The 26,629-nt window shown below is 42.1% G+C and overlaps 2 protein-coding genes across 2 annotated transcripts in view; both read right to left on the reverse strand.

Annotated features, from left to right (window-relative positions):
• Positions 1-18,729, reverse strand: part of LOC145442439 (5-oxoprolinase-like) — a 65,838-nt gene extending 47,109 nt beyond the window's left edge. The window contains exon 1 of the mRNA XM_080320345.1: positions 18,712-18,729. The gene's annotated coding sequence lies outside the window, so the exon portion shown is untranslated. The remainder of the gene's footprint in view (positions 1-18,711) is intronic.
• On the reverse strand, positions 16,661-25,541 carry LOC145442440 (growth hormone secretagogue receptor type 1-like). Its single transcript, XM_080320346.1, has 8 exons — positions 25,150-25,541; positions 23,306-23,438; positions 23,041-23,169; positions 21,190-21,311; positions 19,911-20,038; positions 17,641-17,739; positions 17,455-17,584; positions 16,661-17,392 (listed from the first exon to the last, which is right to left on the reverse strand). The coding sequence occupies exons 1-8, from the start codon at positions 25,233-25,235 to the stop codon at positions 17,284-17,286; spliced, it is 936 nt and encodes a 311-aa protein (XP_080176472.1). The 5' UTR covers positions 25,236-25,541; the 3' UTR covers positions 16,661-17,283.
• Between the last annotated feature and the right edge of the window lie 1,088 nt (positions 25,542-26,629).

Raw genomic sequence — 26,629 nt, forward strand, 5'->3', positions numbered from 1 at the left:
TCACAGCATCATTTTCGCACATCAGTGATGAGATATTTAAGATCTCAGACCTTAGACAGCTTAGACATATACTACACTTTGCGTATATAACGAAAACCCGAACTATTGCCGCTTATAAGAGATTCCACAAGCTATAGGTCAGCGGTTCTTAATCGAGGGGGGTCCGCGAAGCATTTTCAGGGTTCCGCGATACGTCTAAACTTGAAAAACGGTCGGTAACTATTTTTTAATTAGAAAAATCACCAGGCGCAGTTTCGGTTCCAGTGTTGGGATGACTCGAGTCAACTTTTTCGTATGACTTGACTTGACTCGAGTCACTTCGGAAAAATGACTTGACTTGACTCGGAGCTTCAAAAATGTGCATTGACTCGTGACTCGGAGCAAAATTTACGAGTCAATTTCAAGTCATCAAGTAAACGTTGTAGAATAAATTACTGTATATTGTGTAGTTTCGGATTGTTCGAGATACGCCGGTGTGACTTGTTGGGGTATGTTGAAAAAATGAAAAGTTGAAGTAGAAAGGTCAATCAGCGTGACTTCGAAATGTTCACAAAAATCCATTATCTCATTACATAACCCCTAATCCAGAATAACTTCGAGTAGAGCTGCTTGATAGAAATGACCAGAGTGGAAATTTTATATCCACCAAAAACAGTTTATCAATTTTGGTGCCACATAAGTTGCGATGATACCTATAGGTGTTTTCGGAAGCGTTACCCTTAATATTACGGTCGCCACCACCTAAAATTGGATTTTAGGCACTCATTCGTATTTCGTATCAAATCGATGGCGCGGATTTTCGAGACACGAACACGATTTCAAGAAATGCAGCTGCAGTATTCGCCTTGATAAAAGAAAAGTGCGCTATATGTTTACGCTCAACACGAAATGCAACCAGGTATTTTGAATACCAGGTCATATTAACATTATCGAACCTCGCATATGACTATAACTCGCACCAAGAAAATCGTACTGATCTGAGGTAATAATAAAACCCAGTTAATATTAAATGCACTTGTGATATTAGGAATACTACTATCATCAGGTATTTTAAAATTTATTAATTATTTTGAAGGTCACTTTTAGATAACACTGGGGGCACTGCAGCTTATCTTCAAATAGTCCCTGAAAAGCAAATCAATATTTTGGGGTCGAGTCACCAAATTATGTAATTAAATATGAATTTACGGTCAATCTGTGTTAATTGATCAATCCAACGATTAGGAAGTAGTTGATCCTTGCCCCAGCAAGCAGGTTTTGAAAAACTTTAAGTGATAGAGCAACTTTGTGCTCAGAATTGGATGCAGTAACCAAAACTTTGCCTTGGCCCATCAGCCAAGTTAGAATGAAATCTGTGTACCAATAAAATAGGCTTACCATATTTCGGAAATGAAAAAAGAGGACACTTTTTCAGAAATTTCAGACATGCAAAACTGGAGAAGAATTCTCAAAAACCGGTAAATTTTTCCCACTTCATGATCGGTTGACTAAAAAAAAAAAGGTCATCACTTCCGCTCAGAGCACAAAATCACGTTTTTCACTCCACATTGCCGGGTGGATGACTTAAAAAAAAAAAAAAAAAAAAAAAAAAGGTCTTCTTTTCGCTCAGAGCTGAAATCACCGCTTTTCCCTCCGAAATACCCGCCGGAGCTTCACTTCTGCGCTAATTTGCGGCATATCACTCGCAATTTGCCCTAAATCAGACCTAAATTTTCAAAAAAGAGGACAAAATCTCAAAAAAGAGGACAAAAGGGCGTCCTCCGAGGACACTTTCAAAAAAGTCAAAAAAGAGGACAAATCCTCTTAAAAGAGAACGTATGGTAAGCCTACAATAATAGGTAGGCTATATATATATACACACAGGGTTGCATTTAAAACAAATGGTATTTTAAGCAGTGTTTTTTCAAACGTTGTATAATTATGCCATAATTTTTTAAATACTTTCGAAATAACACATAGTATGTATTTTGAGCCTATAGATGATTTCCCCCAGTAGACTCGACGTATAGGCCTATACCTATGGAGAAGGGAGTGGCGCAGTGCGCTAAGCGACACCGTCACGACACCAATTGTTACTGGTTCAAGTCTCCGCTCTACCATCTTTCTAGGTGTCGGAGGTTTATCTGGGCTCCTCATCGCCGATCCCGCTGCTTACGCAGCGCATTGATCAAAGCCCAGAGGACGAGTGAGCCAAGCTCCGAAGTCGGCAGCAGAGACCCGAAGTGAATGCAAGGAAAGCAAGAATGATTGCATGAAAGCGTGGGAGTGCGCGAGCATCAAAAAGTCCAAAGACCGAAAGCAAAAGACACTGAACTGTACTAAATGCATTGTCGTGGCGCACAAGGCCTACACAGACGATAAGCGCCACTATTGTTGTGTGTAATAATAATAATAATAATAATATAGGCCTATACCATGCGGGATGGCGGGAATCCTCGAAATTGTGGTCGATTTAACAGCTGTAGCATATAGATATCGATCATTGGTACAGAATGGGTATTCTGATGATGATGACAGCCGACCGTAAAAATGCTTCATAACGATGTAGTCTCGGTTAAAGGTATATTTGGTCTGTTTATAAAAGTGGTCGGAAGCCTTTTTTGTCGAAGGAGCTATATTACCCTATATTTTCAATGGCCAATGTCAACCCACTGTGGCGTCACAAAACACAAACAAACAAACAAACAAACAAAAACATGTTTCAAACAAGGGCTATTTTTTTTAATTTTTAATTTGATTTTTATTTGAAATGAAACCCTATATACATGGGAAAGAAGTTGTACTGCAAAGTTTTTGCGCTGATTTAATACCTATTGTATTATCTTTTATTGATATAGGCTAAGCATCACTCACCTTACATACAAATTCTGGTAGATCAAAGCTTCTACTGCCTCTGACAGGCGATCGGTAGTAGCTCAATGGACTTATCGCCGCCGATAGGAAATCAGAAACGCACAGACTCATCAGTAAGATATTGAAAGGTTTTCTGGATGAAAGTATTATTATATATTGCTTTTTTATTACAGTAATAATATTTTCTTACCGCCGAAGACTTTTCGTGGATGCTATCACTACAAAGGTGAGTAAATTTGCCAAGATGCAAGCCAATCCCAGAATTCCTACCGCTACGAAAAATCCGATGTCTTTTTCGTCCATCTCACTAGCAGGTTTGTAGGGCCTGCGAAACATATTGAAGTACAACACATCAAGCCATCTCTTTGCCCGGTATGTAGCCAAATGCAGGAACTAACGTGAAACTAATAGTAACTACCTAATCTAGATCAGTACTCATCAACCATTTTTCGTGACCAGTTCTTTTTTTAATTAACAATTTTAATGAACACTTGGTGTGGGAGACTGACCCTAACAAAGTATTTTCTTTTATAAATGACGCTTACATTAAGACATAGCACCAAATTATAAAATGAATATAGTAGTTCAATGTGCGAAACAAATGCTAAAGAAGAAAATCTATCATTCATGAACCACCAAGAAAGAACTTCGGGTAAACTGTTTTAACAGACTGCTTCTACATTCTACAACAACTCGACGAAACAAATGAAATTGCCATTTTTAATCGACCTTACTTTTCAGTGCTTGATTGTTCATAATTACATATTTAAATGCTGATATATCTGAGTTTTGTTTCATTGCAATCGGGGATGCGAAGTCGTTTTACTACACCGCCGACTCCAGACAGTTTCAATATACCTGCTACGACTCGGATTCCGACTCCGGAAACTTTAAAGAAACGGACTCCGGGTCCAGCTCCGACCCGTAACCTTTTATTCAGAGATCTCCGACTCCGACAATCCTGCAAACGTAGGCCTACTCATAAAACTATACGCATATTTCATTTTTAGGTATTATTTTTACCGAGTGAATCAACCTATTTCTTTCAATAGAAAAATTATAGAAATTAAGTTTTTGAAGGGAAAACATAAAAATTTATGTTGCTTTTTAGTAACAGTTGGATCGGAGTCGGAGCCTTTTAACATACTCCAAATGACAACCTGAAATTTCTATCTCTCCGACTCCATCAAGATCATTTTCCAATCTCTCAGCAGATTCATTTTATAAAATAACAATGCTACAGAATTGCAGCCAATTTAATAAGAAGCCGGGTGCTGTCTTTTCTGCACTGAAACAGAACTACAATCGTTTTTTGAAAAAGCTACACGCATTCTGTGTTCAGCATCAAAGCGATTTCTATGTTGGATTTTAATGCTAACCCGACCCAAAAATACAATGTCGCTATAGCAAAATGGGAACGAAATCAACAGTATTTGTCAAACAAGAAAAGAATTGACTGCTTTACATTATACTTGTGTATATTCAAGTTGATGCTTCAGAAGTATAAATCTACGGGGAGACATTGATGAAGTGTTTATTTTAAATTCTGATATCTTTCGATTTACACAAGGACACCCAGCAACGTGATGATGGACCATCGGAGGGTCCTTAAACCTAAGCCTCAGAGCCCATCATATATAGAATAAATCCTCGGGACTCTTAAGATATTTCTTAGCGCCTATAGTAGATATTTACCTGCTATTTTTGGTGATGTTTCCTTGACCATATCCCATATTTCCGAAGGATTAGTCTGTGCTTTGCCTGAAATTCAAATTGAATGTGCTCGTCCGCTTATACCAGCTGTTATATTGGGAAGGGGTTCATTTTTAACCGGCATGTCGTACACGACTTGTATTATTCATGTCTTTGATAATATGATCAATGAGATATTGATATATTATGAATGTATTTCATATAAACCTGCATCATTGGTGGTATATATAGATATAATCCTCAGTTGCAAAGTGATCAGCAAGGCCTCCTGTTGTGTAAGGATTTATGGACGTGGTCGTGATAATCAGTTTAGGCCTGGGAGGATTATATTTATTGACATGTCAATCAGATTCAAAATTCTATCACGATTTTAGCGTTAGGACAAAAAATGGTCAAAGTGCGATGCAAACTACTGGTACACCTTTGCGTACGACGTAAAGGGCGAACTGCAGATTGGATACGCGCTTTCTCGTTGTAATATTCCGCTACGTGTATTGATTCTTATTGGCTTGTTGCACTGGCATTTCCGAATTGTCGGGCAATGTCACTTGTCGGCGGCTAGCCAGTGTAGCCACTTACAGTTACTTTTTCTTGAACATCTGATAAAGGAGCGGCGTCTGAAAGCTCGTCTAACAAACAAGTTATATTCAATAAAAGGTGGACGTTAAATAGGGCGTGGACGCTACCAATTAAGGATGGTGTGAACGTGAGGCTCAAGTTCGCGTTCTGTGTGTGAATCTCAGAAATTTATAGGTTCACGTTCACAAACGAACCTTGGTAGGTTCTGCACTGTGAACCTTTTTCATATATTACAATTTTCACTTCATTATAACATCTTTGGTTGAAATTTATTGCATTTCAACTGGGCGGGCCACTCAATGCATATGGCGCTGGCAGCACAAAAACATCAACTCTAAACGAGCATGCACCTTGACAATCTCAAAAATTTTACTTGCTTTGTTACAAAAGTTTGCTAGAATTATCCAGCTTTCCGTTAGTAAATATTTAGTGACTTTCTGCTTGACCCGTTATCACACAACATCAAGAGCGAAATACACTACACGCATAGTTAGCGAAAGATGTTTATTCCACCAAACAATGAAATTGATATCGTTATATGATGTAAAATATGTAGCAGGCGTATACAGGGTCAATCTTGACTTCATCTGTTTATTGCACCATAAAAAAAAAATCCGTGCGATTCGGGTGTTGGCTACTGATGCATAACTTGTTAATGGGGTAATATCGGTAGCAAGTATAAAAACCAGTTTACACTCTATGCTCAATATCAACGTAGCAATATTCAAACGCCGAATACATTGTCCTGTCTGGCCCAGACCGTTAAAGCGTAAGCTTATATTCCCTTGAAATTTCTCGTCGAAATTGTTGGCAATGCGACCGGAGATATTGATTTTATGGGATTATTTTATCATTTGATTGCCCCAGTTGATACATTTGGCGACGTTTAAAACGACAATATGTACTTCGGTAGGGATGGTGTGAACCTCTGAAAGGTTCAGGTTCGTGTGAACGCGAACCTTTTTGACGTGACGTCATATTGCAAATTCCTACACTATCTTTCAATGAAGTGATAGCCTATAATAATGTAGACGATACCTAGCGACGACTCGGCCACATAATGTCACAATGCTGAAGTACATTTTGGCGTTTTAAACGTCGCTAAATATATCAACTGAGGCAATCAAATGATATAATAATCCCATAAAATCAATATCTCCCGTCGCTTTGCCTACAATTTCGACGAGGACTTGCCAGGAAATATAAGCTTACGCCGTAACCGTCGAGGCCAGACCGGACAATGTATTCGGCGTCTGATTATTGCTACGTTGATATTGAGCAGAGTGCAAGACAGGTTTCTATAGTTGCTAGCGATATTATCCCACAAGTTATACAGCTGTAGCCAACACCTCAATCGCACGGATTTGGTTTTAATGATACAGTAAACCTGCTAGATTTGTCACATCAGAAAACGATATTAATTTCATTGATTGGTTGAACATTTGAACAAGCATCATTCTCTGACTACATGTATAGTGATGTTGTGTGATTGCGGGTCAAGATCACAGCAGAGAGTCACTAAATATTCACAAACGGAAAGCTGGATATTCCGAGCAAACTTTTGTAACAAAGCAAGTAAAATTTCTGAGATTGTCAAGGTGCATGCTCGTTTTGTCTTGATATTTTATGCTGCCAGCGCCATGCATAGAGTGGCCCGCAGTTGAAATGCAATAAATTCGAACCAAAGATGTCATAATGAAGTGAAATTTGTAGTATAGGAATAAGGTTCACAGTGCAGAACCTACCAAGGTTCTGTTGTGAACGCGAACCTCTAAATTTCCGAGGTTCACACACAGAACGCGAACGTGAACCTCACGTTCACACTAGGGTTAGTTCGGATATCAATAATTTTCACTATCCGGATAACGGATATATCCGTATATTTGGAATTAAAGCTAACCGGTTAACCGGATAGGGAATCCTAAGTGATATAATCGATTTCACGAGGTCTGCATGAAAAATAGATCGCAAAATCATTACACAATGTAATTGCAGGTCCCTCCTGATAAAGCACACCGCATCAATAGTGGCATCCTGTAGCCGGGACCGGAGTTTTGTAACAAAGAGTCCACTCGTATTAAATTCTCTTTCTGCTTCCACAAAATGGGCTGAATTATAGTAAGCAAGGCTGAATATAGTAAGCAGCGCTTCTTTTTTGCCCATTCTTCTGTTAAGGTGTCCAGTCCAGTACTGGAAGGACGAGTAGCTGATACCGGAATTGAGGCCGACATGATAGCTCGCTCTAATTGCTCCATGAGAAATTCACATGATCAGGCCCGTAGCCAGCCGAAAAATAAGGGGGATGTTTTAAACAAAGCGAGGTGGTTTCGATCTTTTTCGAATTTAGTATCAGCGGAAATCAATTACGCTTGCACGCACGAACATGTTTCCGGAATGCGAACATTCGATGTCATTCAGTTTCGCAACGTCACTCATTAATCACAATCGCTGATCATAATAATCTCAGCGGCATATTGTCTCCAAGCCACCAAGAGATACCCCAACGTATGCCAGGCCCGAGACTATGGTTACGCCATCGATGATATCGTTCGTACTATACCCGATTGTGCAGGCCAGCGATAATATCGTGAGCACCAAGCCGATGCAGATGCGATTATGTAGGTCAGTGATGGTATAATGTCCACAGAGCCTATTGCAGATGTGATTCTGCCAGCGGAACTAGAGGCTTGTTGAAGCCTCGAAAAACCAGGCCAGCAACGATAGCCGAGTTCGCGGCAATCCACGACCTTCTCAGCGGGAGATTCCGTCGCGTTACACAGTGTATTGACGTATCCCGCTAATTGGCGACACCCTTCTCGCTAATTGGTCACGCGAAACACTGATAATACGACTTATTGAAACTTCCTAAAAGTTTAAAACACATTATTAACGATAATATTTTATCCGGTTAACCGGCCGATTTATATCCGGATATCGGATAATAATAAAACCTGCGGTTAACCGGTTAACCGTTATCCGGATAATCCAACCCTAATTCGTACCCCACTCCAAACATTGGTATTGGTTGTAACCAAAGTCACAATGTTCCGAGTCAAAAGTCAATCTCACTTTTATAGTTTTGACTCGAGTCAAGTCGAGTCATTTTCAAATCACCCCCGAGACAAGTCCGAGTCCAAGTCAGCTAGTATGGGATCGAGTCCGATCGAGTCATAGTGTTTGACTCGAGTACGAGTCCAAGTCGTTATGTTCTCAGATCAGTTTTCAGATCATTCCGGTTCAACCAACTTTTTTCAACTCTGCTCGAGTGATATAGAATGGCTCGTGTTCATAGTAATTTTCATCAGTTTTCACAGTTCACGGCCCCATTTCCAAGTATCAGGACTGATAGACGAAATGCAAATAATGTGGTAACTTTACTATTCTTCGAAGTTACATGGAATGTCTGTCTTGGCCGTTCTAGTCTCAAGTCATAAGACTTGCATGACTCGAGTACAAGTCGAGTCAATACGAAAATTGACTCGAGTCGAGTCACTTTACGCATTTGAAAAAATGACTCGAGTCAGATCTAGTCACCGAAAAATCGCGACTCGAGTCGCACCCATAGGGTGGTAAGTTTTCAAGTCGATGACTGAATTTCGTCAATAGTATTGGTAATTGCATTATATTGCGATTCATTCAGATTCACCGGTAGAGATGGGGACACGTAATTCACAATTATAGCATCTGGTATGTTGTTATAATTACTGTATTGTATGTTGTTAATTCGTGACCTCCCTTCTTTTATATAATCAAAAGATACTGTAGTCGCCCAAACGCAGTAGACTAAAAGAAAAACTTTCCTGAGACGCACACACAAATAGTCATGTCTTCATTCCTCTGTGAGGGCCCCGGTTGGCATTTGCATTGTTGGGGCTCAAATTGGAAGGACCGGACTATTCGTCACTCCCACAGAGCGCGGCTACTGACAATGGACATGTACCCAAAGTTTTGGCCAAGGTCATTCTTTGGTAGCACACTTTGTGGAGTTGCATGTTTGCCGAAATTGCATACGTCTTTTGGTGTGTCGTGGCGGGGTAATGACCGCCACCGAAATGGCTATTCCTATAAATTATGCATGCTTTTTTTCTTGAGGGGGAGCGGTATGCATTTAAAAATCAAGCTATTTAGAGACATCAAATCCCGAAGCTCGAAGAAAATTTTCAAGTTAACTAACTCTCTTGAGAATACTTTTGAGTCTCATTAGAGCTCGCTCCCGGTCTTATTGGGGAGTTTGGGGTGTGGCAGTTACAGACCTGGCAAGAATTCAAATCGTTGGGTGCGACGAATATTCCTGCATAGAGTTGGGCAATGGGTGCATTATGACGTAACAAGCAAAGGACGTATGATTTATAAAGAAAGTTGTTATCTCATTAGACCTTTTCATCGCAAGTCTTATATTGTGTTCCAATATCTCTTCTGAAATTAGTTCTAGGAAGCAAAAAAAATGTAATCGTGAGTAATCGTGATTACTTTTGAAATGTAATCGTAATCGTAATCGACTGCTTCCTGATTTTGCTGTAATCGTAATCGTAATCGTAATCGCGGGATTCACGAGTAATCGTAATCGCAATCGATTACATTCGTGAAGTAATCACCCCATGTCTGCACACGACATGAAGGGTGATTCCATTTCAAACCCATCCTATATGCCTAAGTCTCGAAGCGCTCAAACATTTCCTACTGTAACTAACAATCATCCTATTGCGTACTGTACAAATGAATTGGATCAAATGGCTACATCCCCAAAATGTCCTTGTTGTGATGAGTCACACAGTATTTACAGATGTGAAAGGTACAACACTATGAACCGGAACCAAAAAATGGAACTTGTTCTTCATAAGAACCTATGCTTTAATTGTCTAAGTAATGGTCATGGTAACGCTGAATGCAAATCAGTCAACACATGTTTGACCTGTAATTGGAAAAACCATACCTCATTGCATGGAGCAAGATTTCCTCACAAGGGAATGTAGTGTGCATGCAGCCCATTACTAGTATAGCAGAAAACTTACCGTAGAGGACCTGGTCCTCTTATATGATGATATAACTCCGAGATGTATTGGCCCTTTGGAATCATTCAAGATGTGTTTCCTGACAAATTTGGCGAAGTTGAAGGGTTTCTGTGCATATCAACGGAGGGTATTTTTCTGATATGAGAAAATTTGCCTCTTGGAAGCTTGCGTCTAGTATATTGCAGTAGAGTGTTTGTTCGCGTGTTTCGTTTATAAAATAGTCCTCCAGGGACACACTTTCGAACTATTTGGGCTCGGCATGTTAGCCACGCTCAAACGTAACAATGGGTGTCATGCTTAAGTGATTTTCTGTGCTCAATACCTGTCTGTTTATTTCCTTCGGCCTCATGTTCTTAGCAAGATGTGTGTAAGATGATTGAATATTCGTATGTTCCTGCATTATATTATAGTGTAGCGATATTTGGTGTACCACTTGAACTTGGTGCTTTTTATGTGCGGCTTTGGCCATCTACAATAAACGGTTGCCCTGGAGGGATGCATAGTGCCGAGTGATTGATGCGTATACTACCACACTATCGCCAATACTCCACATGCCCTACACCAGTTGTTCTCGAACTTTTTCAGACACGCACTCCTTGATCATTGTGAAAAATTTGGCGACACCCTTACCGTCATATCACAAAATGCAGTCAGAATGCTAGCAATCTCAACAGATGGTTTGGTGGCATGGAAGATTATGACTGTTTATGAGAGAATTCGCCAATATGAAATTAGGAGTATACGCAGACCAAAAACTACCAATTTGAGGTAAATCGCGCAAAATCACGATATTTTTTGCAGTCGACCGCAGCCTCGCGCCCCAGCAGTTGAGAACCAATGCCCTATACATTCTAGGTATATCTATTTGTGCATGACGGATCGACAAATTCTCTGGTCCGACACCGGTCCTGTTTCTTGAATTCTCTGATGGGGCTGCGGTCGAAAAAACTACGATAATAATCATATACGAGTAGGGGAGATATGGGATCGATGAGACACTGGGACCGAAAATTATAGAAAAATTCTCATGAAAATCCAATGATCACTCTCTATGAATTCGTTTACAATTGCAGGCTGGCAGAATCTTCCCTTACATGCATGACGTCACATAGTTTCATATTCAATACCATCGTTGATTGGACTATTTTCTAATCAATTACAAAGTTTATAGAGTGGGGACCTAATATACCATATCCAAATCAAGCAAAATAGGTAAACCAACTAATGATCCAACAACAGAAACACGCCCACATACAGAGAGGGTCTGTGCTATAATTACCTGTGTTATCGCTATATTTGAAAGTCAAACTGTCGATTTACTGGAAACATGTATGTACCCTCAAATGTGTAGGTTTGAGCCTAAATCGAAACGTCAATTTATGCCAACATTTGAGATATTTATTCAAAGTTTTGAAGGTGACGAATAATCATTTTTCTTTGGCTTATTGTAGTTTAGAAGTACACAGCAAGAAAAGTTCAGACGTTCAAGTTTTTCAGCGCATGTCTCCTCGGTCACTAGGTCGTGTGCCATTGGGGACCGGGTGGGGACCGGTGATACGTTTGAGCGAGCAACAAATTTTGAACGTTAATAAATATTTTTTGAAAGAGCGGATATTCTTATACATATCCGCGGTAGGTAGAGCTTGGATCCAAGAGTAGAGCCAGTAAAAGATCTGATGTTCTGGGCAGTAGATTTGGGGGCCAGAGAGCAATTTTCAATTTCTGATATATCGGTACCACATCTCCCCTACTTATTTCCCGTAAAGTACACAAACAGTAGAATATAGCCTACGATACGGGTTCAGGTTATCTATGTTCCATCTAAGCTGTGCACGTGCAATTGTGCTGTGCTGACACGGTCTCTGCGCATAGAAAATCTATGTCGCGCACAAAAAATCCGAGGTGATGACCCTTTTTTAGTTGTTACGCACTGTTGTCCAAGGGACCGCGTAGTGTGTTGGTGAGTGCGCGCAGACTCGTCAAAAAATAGAGGGAACATTGCCGGTTATGTATTGAATATTGAGAGAACAAAAAATATGACAATAGAATCTCCGTTTTTTATTGAACACATAGGTCTATATTGGCGGATAGTGGCACGTAATCGGTAGCTACAACAGTCACGCCCATCAATAGCATCAATAGCGATTATGACCATAACAAAAAAAGTAGGATCCAGCTTCGATCCGACTCCGGCCGTATCAGAAAAAAATATGAATCCGGCTCCGGCTCCAAATAAAAAAAAACGGGGAATATCCAGTCCGGCTCCGGCCATTTCCATCGCTGTTCAGCCTGTTTCCAACACAGATAATGCCAAATATCTCGGGGGTTTTATTGGACTCGGACATGTCTTGGAAGAGTCATATTCAGTCACTAGACACTAAATTATCACCGAACGTCGGCCTGTTCTACATCCTTGGACGCTTCATGCCAGCCTGGGTTCTTATGATACTCTTTAAATCCTTAATCCAATCGAAGTTACAATATGGCATCCTTTGTTGTGGGAGGGGGGGCTGTCAATAAAACTGCACTCGAGCCACTGCGAAAACTACAACATAAGGTACTCCGTATCATATCTAGAGCCCCACAGGGGCCTGGTTGACCATCCAAAAAGTCGCTGCTGAAGAGATTCGGTGTCCTAAACATAGAAGATATGCGGAAACTAGAAATCGCCAAGTTTATGTATCAGTTCCACTGCGGTCGTTGCCCCAAATATTTCAATGACCTTTTTACCTCGGAACCAAAAGCGCACAAGTACAACGCACGCGCGTCCACGTCGTCCAAATATCATATGATCGACCGAAAAGATGATCGCTCCATCAAATATGCCGGACCTGATGTGAAGAACAGTATCCCGCTGGCTATCCGACAGTCGACGAACATGTCCACATTCAAGTCGAAATACAAGCAACTACTACTAAATGAATACTAGTGCATCCTCAAGATTACCGGACCACGACTGACCTATCGATCTCGCCTTCCTGACGAGTGTCAGTCGCCGAGTGCAGACGTGTATTTCTCGCTCCGCTAGCTGATTACATGTAATGATTACGTACAGCTTGGACGTGCTGCGCAGTATAGGTAGTAAACACAGTAGACCAAGTCGCACAGTGTGACGAAGACTTTACTACCTTAAGTTACTGCGTAGGCCTACTCGCCGAGTGGGACAATATCAACAGAAAGACTGGGATCTGCCGGGTGGCGCCAGGGACCCGAAGCCTCAACCAAGATCGCTGAGGATTAGCCTAAATGCAAAAGTTAAACTTGTAACTCTGAACACGAGAACTTTGTATGGCACCAGGAAGAAGCTCCCGCACTTGAGACTGGCCTCAAACTTGATGCGTTGGCAATCCAAGAACATAGCCAGCACTTCACTGAACCATTCCGCGAAAAAGACCTAGGCGCAGGCATCATCATGATCCAATCACCTGCCAACCAAGGCGGAGTTGGAGGCGTCGGTCTAATCTTGTGCCAGCGTGCCACGCTGCGGCAAAGATTTACGTTATAAACAGCCGGATTATCACAGCCAGCATTCAACTCCGTCGCCGCAAACTGCACCTCGTGTGTGCGTATGGACCAACATCTCCGAACACCACTGCCTTTGCCAGCTGATACGCTCGCCTTCTACGACCAACTAGAAGGCATTCTATCAACCTAACCGCAGCGAGACATAACCATGCTGCTTGGGGACATGAATGCCACGTTGGCCGAGCGCTCGCAGCGAGTTCGCTTTCCAGTTGGCCACGAGAACAGCAACTCGGAGCATTTTACCAATCTACTCGACCGCTGCGACCTCATTCCTCTCAATGCCAACTTCTATATGAAGCCGAAGCGTAGGACGACATTTGACGGTATGCGCCAACGCAACACACGGCTGGATTATATCTGCTGCAATGCTCCCGCACGGCGCCATTTCACAAACTGACGAACGGTGCGCATGCTAACGATCAGGAGTGACCATCGCATGGTGTTGGCCACACTTCGTGAACGCCTCCCGTTCGTCCTGAAGCGCACACCGAAAGAGCCCCTACCAAATTGGTTCGATCTTAAGGACGCAAATAAGATGAATGTCTTTACCATGCACACACAATCCATAGCCCTCGAGATCCAAAATACTATACCGACCGCCTTTGCGCCACTTGTAGCAGCAGTCAAGGATGCAGCCCGTGAAACGCTCGGTGAGGCCCATAGCAAGCCACGGCCAATATTAGCCTGGGAATCCGACCCGACAGTGCTCAGTGCGCGCCGTAACCTCAAGACTCTCAGACGTGCTGCGTACACCTCTGGAACACTGGACGCACATAGCGATGCTAACGAGGCAGCTCTGTACCTAACAAACGTTTACGACGCAGCTCGCAAGGAACGAGTCGAAGCTATTGCCCTTTCCGTGGAAAATGAGTTGGAATCAGGCCGATCAAGAGCAGCCTGGAAAGCTCTCGGTGAACTAGTTAGCTTCAAGAGGACCCGCGTGAAGGCCTGTACGGAAAACCTCGCAGCACACTTCGAGACCCTGTTATCTACACCTGCACCGGACATCGATGTGCTCATTGCACCGCCTTCACTAGCAGCAAATCCTCTAGCGATCAATACAACCCTGATCACGCTAGGTGAGCTCAAGACAGCCATGCGTGGAGTACCACAATTCAAGGCCACCGGCATGGACGGCATCCCAACGACTGCTTAAACTTCGGGCGTTGCACCTGTGCTCCTCGATGTCATGAATGGCGTCCTCGAAGGCGGCCCGGTGCCCCCAGAGTGGCTTGAGAGCGAAATCGTCCCGTCCCTATCTACAAGAAAGGCGCTGCGAGTGACCCAGCGAACTACAGAGGCATCTCCCTGATGCAGACCGCTGCCAAGCTGTTTGACCGAGTACTGCTTCTTCGCATACGGGAGCAACTCTCTACCAAGCTCCTGAATGCAGCTCCCGGCTCCTGGCACTGCACGCAATCATTGACACCTGCCGCTCACACAAAAAGAATGTTGTGGCCTTCTTCGTTGATTTCGCGAAAGCCTTCAACTCGGTCTCGCGCCCAGCCATGGCGGAGATCCTCAGATTCTATGGAATTCCTGAGGTGATAACGTACGCCATTATGGCCCTCTACACTGACACACGAGCGCGAGTCCGAACAGATGACGGCGCAAGCGGAGATTTCAACATTTCGGCTTGTGTGCTTCAAGGTGACACCCTGGCACCGTTCTTGTTCGTGGTCATCCTTGACTTCGTGCTACGAACGGTCTTCCCGGATAATACGAACTTCTTTGAATGGCGGCCACGGCAAGGAATGCGCACGCGTACGACTCGCGAGGCAATCCACGTAGGTATTCTTGCCTACGCAGACGACCTAGCCTTGCTTGCCCCGAACACCGCATCGGCACAGCGCCTCATTAACCAGCTAGAGGCCGCCGCCGCTCTTGTTGGCCTCCAGATCAACGCCAAGAAGACTGCATGAGGTTCTGGACGTACCAACTCTACCGAAGAACGCGACAACAATTCAACTGGGAGAAATCGATCTCAAATATGTAACGAGTTTTGTATACCTCGATATTGACGTCGCTGACTCTGGAAAAGCGCTCAAGGCGAGGCGAGCAAAGGCCTGGGGCGCGGCAAGACGGCTACATAGCCTCTTCCATTCAAGTGCCTCGACCCAGCTCAATACCCGTATCTTCCGTGCCACTGTCGAGCAGGTTCTTCTTTACGGACTAGAGGCACTCACGCTGACAGAGAAGCTGGCTAAGACGCTTAACGCTAACTACGACGCACTCCTCCGCTATGCACTCGGCATTCACCATCCGAAGCATATATCCACGAATGCATTGCGAGAACTCACAGGAACGGTCCCATGCCGTCTACTGGCAGCTGAACGACGCTTTCGCCTAATCGGCCATCTAGTGCGGCATCAAGACGAGCAACCAGCCGCCGCCATCATCAATCACATTCCCACGGAGCCATGGCACAGAGGTGACTGGAATCAGAAAACATTGCGCCCGATAATGGAGACTGATCTAGTAAAACGCGGGCTGTCGCTTGAAGACGCCCACGACCGCCTACGTTGGAGACGCTTAACAGGAGCCCAAAACTGATTATCTCGATGTTCTTTTGTTTCCTGTTTTCTTTTGCCCTTTTTATTTTATCTAATTGAAAAGTCGATATATATATATGACATGCCACCCCATTTTTGTCGCTTGCTTTTTCTATACTATCTTCTTTACTTTTCATTCAGTGTGCATGCCTCCTCTTTACATCGCCTAGGCCAAGGTGGGTGTCTGATTTCATGGACTACTCCAAGTCGCTTCGACAACTTCCTATCTTTTCATTGTATCGCATTTTTGTGGTGTATTGAATTGATAAAATTGCTAATAAACCAATGATGATAATATCTATATATGTTGCTTCTGCCGGATGCGGCCTACTGCGAACGTTTCACTGTAACCCGAAATTAGTAAACAAACTAGTAATTGCAATATAATAAATTTATTATTATCGTAAATGTAAAAGTAATCCACTAAACTCGTGCTCCTGTTTTCAATTTACTCATGACGCGCGACTTGACTCAATGTAGTAAGTATAGACGCCCTTGTTATCCATCAATGGAGCTATGGCTTAAGGATTCATGGGAGTCCGTAAAAATCGTATAGCTGCACCTTGTATTATATATATATATTTTTATTTCAATTCCATTTAATAAAACTGTATCTCTCCGTATATGTGTATAAATAATATACATTCACATATATGCAGTCATTGCTACAACACTATAAAAACGCTTAATCCTATACGGCGTAATGTATGGTGTATATTGGTAATTGGTGTGCTATCATACCCGCATATAGGGAACACTGTTTACGATAGAGAGCAGGTAAACGGATGGTGGATATTTCTGAATCACAAAATCCGGATGAGAACCGAAAGGAACTAAGCGCGAGATGCGACAATGGGCAAGGCAACAAGGAATGTTTTTCACGATATCTCGTCGGTCACAGAGTTGTCGAAGGAGACTTTCTACTTCCGTATAGTGGGCAGTGTTGACTGCGTTGAGCGAAGCGCCCTTGGTACTGCGGCATCATGATTTGAATATTTATCCGATGAAATGTTCCTCTGAAAGCTGAATACCCATAGGTGATCGGCACATCAGCTGTCGACACCGTTACTCGCCACCGGTGTAGGAGTAGTTCTACAAGCACTACTACCGCAAGAGCTGATTCTTTGCAGTAATTCGGCCGTGGCACTCCTGATCGAACTGAAAAATGCACTGAAGGTAGCGAAACGGGAGAACACATTCTTGAATTAGTAGCATAATACCTGGATGCGATATTGTAAAATATTGGATTGAGGCATTCGGAAATTCTCAGACAGATGAACCGGGCGCTGTCAAAAGCGTATATATTCCACGTTCTGGAATGGCCCAAGGACGCGTACAGTGCCCTGTATACTGAGTAAATATTCGTGTAATGGGTGATAGAACGGGTTTATATCCGAGTAGTTTACCAATTTCGGGTAGGTAGCCCAGAAGGAACGATGCTACGATCAATGAAACCTGAACGATGGCGCGATTCTGATCCATTACGAATGCAGCCTCATTTCGTGCTGTCAAATCCAATTCAGAAAATCATGACACGAATGTTGGTGATAGTATCATGTATACGACTGCCTCCAACTCCAAACGGTTGGCAGATATGATATCATAGTCAGTTAATTCTGACATTTCGGTTGATTAAACAAGAGACCACCACCTCAGACAATTTATTTTAGACATTTGAAAAACCGCTGATCCATATTGTGTTGTGATATCAGATATTGTTCGTTTTGCAATTAAGCTATCATGCTCTCAGCTGTCCTTGGTGGACAATAGGGCTCTTCAAAAATGACTTTTTTTCTCAAATCGTACTGGCTACTTGATAAAATTGTTAGGTTACCTAATTTAAGCCTACACACAAAATTTGGTTCAATTCCAGCCAGTAACCGTTCAATTCTGTTCATCCCATGAGAGTGTTAGGCTGTCAGTGTCTATAGAAACGATGCTCATTTTTTTAGGGGTCTGGAGGAACCGCAGTAAACCTCCCCCCCCCCTGACGCTTGTGACAGCACTGTGGGATTTCACCACAGCACAATGTGCCACAAGCGCCCGTAATAGGGCACTTTCGAGTCGTTCGACTCAAAAGCACCCATAAGGTTGCTTTCTGTTTTACTTCCCTTCATTGTTACATCTGGTTAGAAGTTCAAACAGTCGGCACAAGCACGCCTTTAGAGCGGGCGTCTGCGGCCGTTTATCCCCCCGCCACCATGCCTGTGCCCCGGGATACTCGCCCGTCGATGCGGTACCAGATCCCGGTCGGACTATGAAGGCCTGACGGCCATACTCGTCCTGGGTAGTAATAGCGATTTGACAGTATTGGTTGTGCCTCTAGGGCTTCGCATCCCCCAGCGTCTAACAAATGGATGCTTGCCGTAATACAATTTTTTTTCTCTTTCGGCCTTCCGCCATAATTTATTGCTTTAAAATTTCAATACCAATAAATTCAATATATATATAGTATTGCAAAAAACGAATTTTTTCCGTAATACAACCAAATACTCCAAATTCCAACCGGCGGGAGCTGAGTTATTGCCGTCGAAAAATTTGGATTTGAATAAAATAGTATTTACGGTGAGCACAACTATAATAAATAAACAAAGAATAGGTCACCGTAAATACTAAAAAAAAGGCCTAAAAGTTTCATGGGGTGAACAGAAAATTTTAGAATTTTTTATTATTTATTTTTATATAATAAATAGAAACTTTCTTCTCCTGTATCAAAGCGGTTACTGGCTGGAATTGAACCAAATTTTGTGTGTAGGCTTAAATGAGGTAACCTAACAATTTTATCAAGTAGTCAGTACCATTTGAGAAAGCAGTCATTTTTGGGAAGCCCTAGTGGACATACTGTCCCTGTTCAGTTGGTCTCGTGGCCATTTGCCCTTCTAGTCTTCTAGTTGGTTGCTTGCTCATGAGATCCATTGAGTTATTTGTGCATTGTCTTATATCTGAGCAAGGAATAACGGAGAATAGAAGGAAATGTGGCATTATTCTGTTGATTGTATTGTTACTGTATTTATGTACAAGACTAGCCTATAGATATAGGGAGTTGGCCCTCTTGGTTGTTGTTAACCTGTTGTGACTGCTGCTTTCAACTTGGTGTGAACTTTAGTGATCCATTGAATTACTTTACTATTTGCAGACGTGAGGTCAACACAGACACAGACAGGGTCTTACTGGTAGCCTTGCATGTGCACTGTGCAGGGCATGAATTGTAATTACAATCAAGGCAGAAGTTCGGCATATAGTGGACAAGCTTTTCCACCGGCGAAGCCGTATATAGGCCTATACCCGATTTTTCAAATTTTTCGTAAGGTAGTTTAACTTGACAAGAACTAAATGTCTGTTACACACAGGGATATCTAGATATCCGTGGTTACACGTATCAAATCACTTGCCTTCTCCAGTGTGCGATGGACGTATAGTAATCAGAAATCAATGCACTCAACATTTGGCCAAGATCACCTGTGGGTGTTACCAAATATTTCAGTTGTACCATTTGGCTTACGCTATTTCCCCGGTATATGGATGAGTCGTAGGCTATACGTGCGCGATTGGCATCATATTTAGTGAATATTGAATAGTCGTCATTAAGCAACTACAGCCACGATAGTGAAGCAATATGATGCGGTGTAGGGCACACCTCTAATAAAAAATATTCTATAAAATCGATTGTATTTACCTAATTTTCGCTGCCGCCGTCGCACCAGTAGTACGGTCGTGATAACCGATAACACAATAACCAATGAGCAAGGAGCATACAACAATGTAGGCACTCCATATGTGTTGTATTGACTAACCAGCGTCAACCTGAATATTAAGTCACGATAAATACCTACATGCATGTTGAATGTGCGCCAACTACACCTTCATATAAAATCAAACATCTCATACATAGCGTAGGCCTGGGGCGTTAAAAATATAGCGTTTTTTTTTACAAAGACTTCGCCGTCAATCAATGTCATGACAACAAAGCAACAGTCCATGCCAGGGGATTATACGTATTATACGTACATCCATTTTGACCCGAGCCCATATATAAAGAACGCTGAGGAGCCTCACGCCAAAAAATTATAGACATTCTACAGTTGCTTGAGGCTAAATATCCCTGTAGGAATTCGTAACGAGGATGACGAGAGTTACCAATACACTTCGATGTCGGACTACCAAGTCAAATTGCGAATAAGTGAAGGTAAATCCCACGAAGCGCGACAATGAAATTTAGGTTATTTAACAAATTGTATCGAAACCATTCATGTGCTAAGTCAGCATGTGCAAGTGCATGTGCATTGTGCATAACTTACCAGGCTAAGGTAAATTATAAACCGATTTCTCGGGCCGGAGGTTGCCAAACTCTGATATGCCTCTCCTGTGTAGTGTGTACACTGTACACAGTGTACAGTGTACACTTGTACGGGGACCGGTTCGGTCAAATCAAGTTGCGGTCTATTCTGACGTATAGGCCTAAGGAGGGTTTTTCTTGTATTATCGTCACAACATCGATTGATAATTTAGTGTTTTCTCAACATTCAGTCTTGTGTATTTATACGAGATGGTACCCCTTCATCAGCTTATTAGAGATACCACTATAGAATAGTCTTTAGGTGAGCAAACTTACTTTATCCGCGCTTACTATGAGCGGCGTACAGATTTTGGACCTTTCGAACAGCCACCAACGCATGATGCATTCATTTTCCTCAATTGTCTTTTTATGTTATTTGCTATTACTGTTTACAGTGTGCAGTACAGTGTACTTTACTCCATTACGTTGAGTGTGCCAAGTACATGCTTCTTATTTACATGAATATCTGATTAAAAGATTGCTCCAAAGTCACCTCGACAGTCGACACCCTCCTATCTTTTCATTATATCGCAATCTTTGGCGTATTTGCATCGACAAAACTAGCAATAAATGATTGGACGACTAATTACTTAGTAATAACTTTATACTGCAGTCTCACCACTTCTTTAATGGACGGCAGGAAATCACCCCAGACCGCTTATTTCTCGCCAATCCCAGGGTGAGATATTTTATCCAGCCGCTGCTTCCAAATGTACCGGACCATATGCCCAAAACCAAGCCCTTCAAAGAGAAAAATACAGATTGGTGAGCTCAATTAATGGAAACAATTGAAAATATAACAAAATATGCAATGACATGCTATGGTAAGATTCCTCTTGTCTGCCATATTTTGAATAAAAGTTTAATTTCCCGATTTGGTTTATTTTCAAGACAATCCAGCATGAGAAGGTTACGAATGTAAGGTATGTTGCAATAACTATACAATGTTGGAAGTGCATCTTTTAGCCATGTTTAAAAAGTAAGCATAAAAAAGGTTGATTTGAATAAAAATGGAATTTGACCGATTCGATCAATGACGTGCGATGCAGGGTCATCGCATGCAAACAACGTCGTAATTAAATTAGTAGAAACGATACACCAAATAAAACGCATCTTTGTGACGCAAGATCAGGAATATGCTTCGACAAAGATCGCACACGAAACATTGAATTTCGCTAAGCAAGGGTCGCATATAGGGCTGGGCACAATGATTCGAGTACTCGAATCTGAATAGAGTGTTAATTTTAATGATTCGAGTCGAGCAGCTAAAGACGATTTTTTTCGAGTAATGGTATTTCACGGCCCTCGCCACTGAAAGTTAATTTGCTAACGATAATTACAGTATCGATACTATTTTCCACTGAGGAAGCCTTGAAACCTTGATTGGTCGTGTCGTAACATACGAGACATAGTATAAAGCGACGAACGTTACTGGAAATAACACATTTCCGAAGTCATGATCATCCACAACATTGTCAAGAAGTGCAATGAAATAGGTATGGTCGAAAAAAGATCAAAGAATCTTTACTGCGACGTATAAAAGGCTTTATCTTCTTTGTAGTCGCATAAAATGTACATATTTGACAGAGTGCATTCTTTTGTGGCGTCATAATATGTGATACTCATATACTCGACTCGAAGCGTAATACGTGATTCAGTATCGAATCACTCATGCAGGTACTCGATTTTGCCCAGCCCTAGTCGCATACATATCTGTAGTCCTAGCATAATAATGTAACTCAGTAAAGAAAACTGACACGATTGGTGTTAATATTGGGCTATAGCTTTAGCTATAAAGGTCAAAGTCTCTATGATGACTAAAACCATCGAACCCGACCCGACCCGGATGCTTTGATTAGGCATAATACTGTTTCGACACAGTATGCAACTCGTGAAGGCATCTGATATACTGTCAATGTCGTTACTACCGCATTGAACTATTCAACACGGGGTATGTATAAAAATTAGAATGTGCAATTGAGCATGTATAAGTACATACATTCACACATCCATGCACTCATACATTCCGTACGTATTGGACTCTGTATACAATATTCATACAATATAGATCAGAACTTCCTAAATATTTTTGCACGCGACCCCTCATGGCTAGTGTGATTGCCGGATCATTTTGCCAAGCTATATTTCTGGAGGAATTCGAAACAACGTCTATTAGGAGTATATGGAGTAATTAGGAAAGTGTGACCAACGCGGTTAAACATTTATCAAGTGTTCAACCACACGTCCAATTAAAATTTGGGAGTACAGTATTTTGATAATTCCGAGAGGATAATTAAATGCTATGTGCTACTGTGCAGCGATTTCTGCTTTCGAAATGCCCAGTTATATTATATCGGACACGGGAAACGCTCGCGGATTCCAGGTTAGCATACCGGATTAATCAAGCAATCAGGTGATTTCAACAATTATAGTCACGAGATGCTTTGTGTTATGAACTTCATCAACTCACGGCGGCATGTTTGGCAGTGAATTTCTTGAAATGATACGGTTTCGCGACAGCCGCCAATCTCATGATTATGAAGCTGAGTATGTGCAGCATTGTTGCGATAGTGGTCCAGTGATCGACGGTGATTGAAATCTAGGAAGACAAATTGGTGATAACTGCAGTTATAGACCCTTGTTCTTCACACATAGTCAGAAAACTAGTTACGACGGAAACAACAACGATTCAGAGTTCAGATAACTATTATTCCGTTCGTATTACAATCAATGACCTTGCAAACGAATTCCGGTAAATCGTAGTTTCTTCCTCCTCTGACCGGCGATCGGTAATAAATGAGGGGGCTTATTATCGCCGACAACAGATCAGAAACGCAAAGACTCATCAACACGACGTTGAACGGCTTTCTGTAAGAACAAACAGAGTTAGACTTCTATTCACAGCGGTCACTGACTGGCAAAATTCAATCAAAATCGAATAGCTAAAACAGTCGCGTGCTCTTTTTCTAACTACCTTATTTTTGGCAGGGATTACAACAAAACGAATCGCTCCATCGCAACATTGTAAGGACTCTTTTCGCGATTTTTGGTGACTTGACTTGACTAGATTTTTGGTGACTCAAAATACGGAAAATGACTCCACTCGACTTGATTCAATTTGTGTATTGACTCGTCTTGTAGGCTACTCGAGTCAGTGCGCATGATTTGGACTAAGACACGACTCGAGACGACAGCTAAGACCTACATTCCATTGTAATTTCGAAGTATAGTAAAGTTACTCCACTATCGTTATTTCATCTGGTACTTCAAAATGCGACATGGAACTGATAAAAGCGAGGAAAATCAGTATAATTTGAATGTGAAGCAATAGATATTGCCAAAGAGAGTTGTAAAAAGTGGGTTTAACGAGACCTCAACTCAAAACTGACAGTCAACACAAGGACTCGGACTCGAGTCATAATACCATGACTCAGACTCGACCCTCCGCTCGCCGACTCGGACTTGACTCGGTTGTGAATTGAAAATGATTCGACTCCAATGCGGCTCCCAGGTAGCATTCTTGCCGCTCTGATTGACCTCTAACTATGCCACAAAGATATGATAGGCGACACTTGCAGTTTGTTTCTGTGAATAGTTATAGTCAATTTCTTAATATGAATGCTAAAATGAGGAATATTAGTTATGTGTAAAGCCTAGGAATTGTGTGAACCTCTGAAAGGTTCAGGTTCTGTTTGAACGCCAACGTGAAACTCATATTGCTAATTCCAGCCGTACATTTCAGTGAAGTGAAGCCCATATTAATGTATTGTGCACGATACCTAGCGACGACTCGGGCCACTTAATGCAACAATGCTGAAGTAAGCCTACATATTGACGTTGTAAACGTCGCCAAATGTATCAACTGGGGCAATAAAATGACATAATAATCCCGTAAAATCAATCTCCTCCGTTGCTTCGCCAACCATTTCGACGAGGATTTGCAAGGGAATGTAAGCTGACGCCTTAACGGTCTAGGCCCGACCGGACAATGTATTTGGCGTCTGTGTAATGCTACGTTGATAATGAGCAGATTGTAAAACGGGTTCCTATATTATTTGCTACTGAAATCAACCCTATAACAAGTTGTACAGCTATACAAGCAACAAGACAGCACTCCAATCGCGCGGATTTGGTGTGGGAACCACTGATCTAATGTGACGTACCACAATGTCTTCGAATATGTGCATTGTCCACATTCAAGTCAAACTACAAACAGATTCTACAGAATAATATATCGCGAGATTACTGGGTCATCTATCGCCATAAATGTCTGTGTCAGAAGAGAAATCTCAGAAATTTCGAAGCGGCTTCTGAAGCGATGACGCGTTACACGACACCACGGAGTAAAGCTACAGTGAAAAGTAACACTCGTGTCGGTCCTTTACCTGCAGGCTGCAGCTTGAATACGCTGAATTTTTAAGGAAATCGGTTGCTGTCGAAATTTTTCACGCTTCTATCTTTAAGTTGAGACCACAAACCAAGTCTAGCGCAGTACCACTTCGATCGTTAAGTCAAATTAACGCGATTACGCGACGAGTAGTATGAGTGGCGGCATTGAACGCCAACAACACGAACTTACGTATAAAGGCTTCTCTTTCTTGCTATAACAATCAGCGTAAGTAAATTAGCCGCGATGCAAAATATTCCCATGAAGGCAATGAACATCCAAAATCCTGCGTCCGCGGAGTCATTATTGTCCGCAGTACCGGTGCGTGACCTGAAAATAACTATACTGTCACTATGCTAGCAACTACGCACATTTAGTGTAGTGCAGGGGTGACCAATACTGTGTACGCGGGATACCGGTACCCCATGAGAACCAAATGTGTCGTCCGCGGTCGCAGTAGCAACTATTCGTATGAGAGATTTGAAAGTCGACGTGGAGAAAGGTTTCATCTGAGCATCAGTTGAACAAGGGTCAGTCCACCCTAAGGAACATACGAACACACTTTTCGATTGTGCCGTTGCTCGTCTTCGCCCGCGTCGAGGCTTAACGGAAACGTAGTTAAGAACTTGAGATTACGGGGTCTCGACACAGAGATTGGCGCTTCGGCGCGCAGTGCGGCAACACATATGACCACTGACCAGTTCCACCGACGTAAATCCATTCATAAGGAATGGATGAATGCTCAATTGCTCATTACTCTCAACCAGGTTGAAGTTTCAGCGCTGTGACTAATATAACTTGCAGTTTGGAATTGATACCATTGGATGTCTTGTGAAACAATATAGAGCATGAATATTTTCAAATGCTTCAACATTTAAGGTTATTTTGGAACTTACTTCTAGTCTATAATCGACTAAATTGACATGTGAACTGCACTGTACACGAGTAAGAAAATCTAACATAATTGGAGATCGACACTCTTAGCCTCTCATTACGGCCTGAGTTCGTAATGATGAGGCGCGTCGCCTGGCCAGTACAGGGAAAGACACACTTGCAGTGGTACGATTTCAGACCTTCAGAACATTATAACGTCACCTATTGCAAACGTCCTACTGGAAATGTAATCCAGCAATATATGATAAATCATATTAACGGCGAGTATAGTCTACCTGCTTCCGTTGGAGTTTCTTCCGTGTATATATCCCATTATTTCAAATGACAGCCCTACGGAAATGGCTTCCCGGTTCTGATTGCTCCTTTTCAACACTCGCCCGAATTGCCGATTAATGGCATATATGACCCGCGCGAAATTGCACGAAACCACGACTACAGCAGACGGAATTATTAGCCCCGAAGGGCATTTTATAAACGCACGTATTATTATCCTTATTATGTAGAAAAAATAAATATAATATATATATAGATTTGTAATAAAAACCTATGGTAACGAACATCAACCTTTTTGATTGACGGGAAACGATCGCACAAAATGATATGATAGCTGTAGGGTTTTTGTAATTACATACTTTGAATCGGCGTCTACGGTATACATTTCAAGAGATTTGTGGATTTTGCCGCGCGACATTAAAATCGGAAGAAATCAATTACAGTATAATGATTGCCGATGCCGACGTTCCTGGTGAGAATGATTGCATGGAGATTGGAGACTATA

This window comes from Botryllus schlosseri, chromosome 7 (genome assembly GCF_051294905.1).
Source record: "Botryllus schlosseri isolate E-star chromosome 7, Bs_hap1, whole genome shotgun sequence".
Lineage (NCBI taxonomy): Eukaryota > Metazoa > Chordata > Ascidiacea > Stolidobranchia > Styelidae > Botryllus > Botryllus schlosseri.

What these genes read in the sequence shown, in the direction of transcription:
- LOC145442440 (XM_080320346.1), bottom strand. Translation starts at nt 25,235, where the DNA reads ATGTTCATTGCCTTCATGGGAATATTTTGCATCGCGGCTAATTTACTT. An exon ending in TGCCGTCCATTAAAGAAGTG is followed by an intron (nt 20,039 to 21,189) that starts GTGAGACTGCAG and finishes CTTAATATTCAG; the next exon opens with GTTGACGCTGGTTAGTCAAT. An exon ending in TTTTACAATATCGCATCCAG is followed by an intron (nt 17,393 to 17,454) that starts GTATTATGCTAC and finishes TGCATTTTTCAG; the next exon opens with TTCGATCAGGAGTGCCACGG.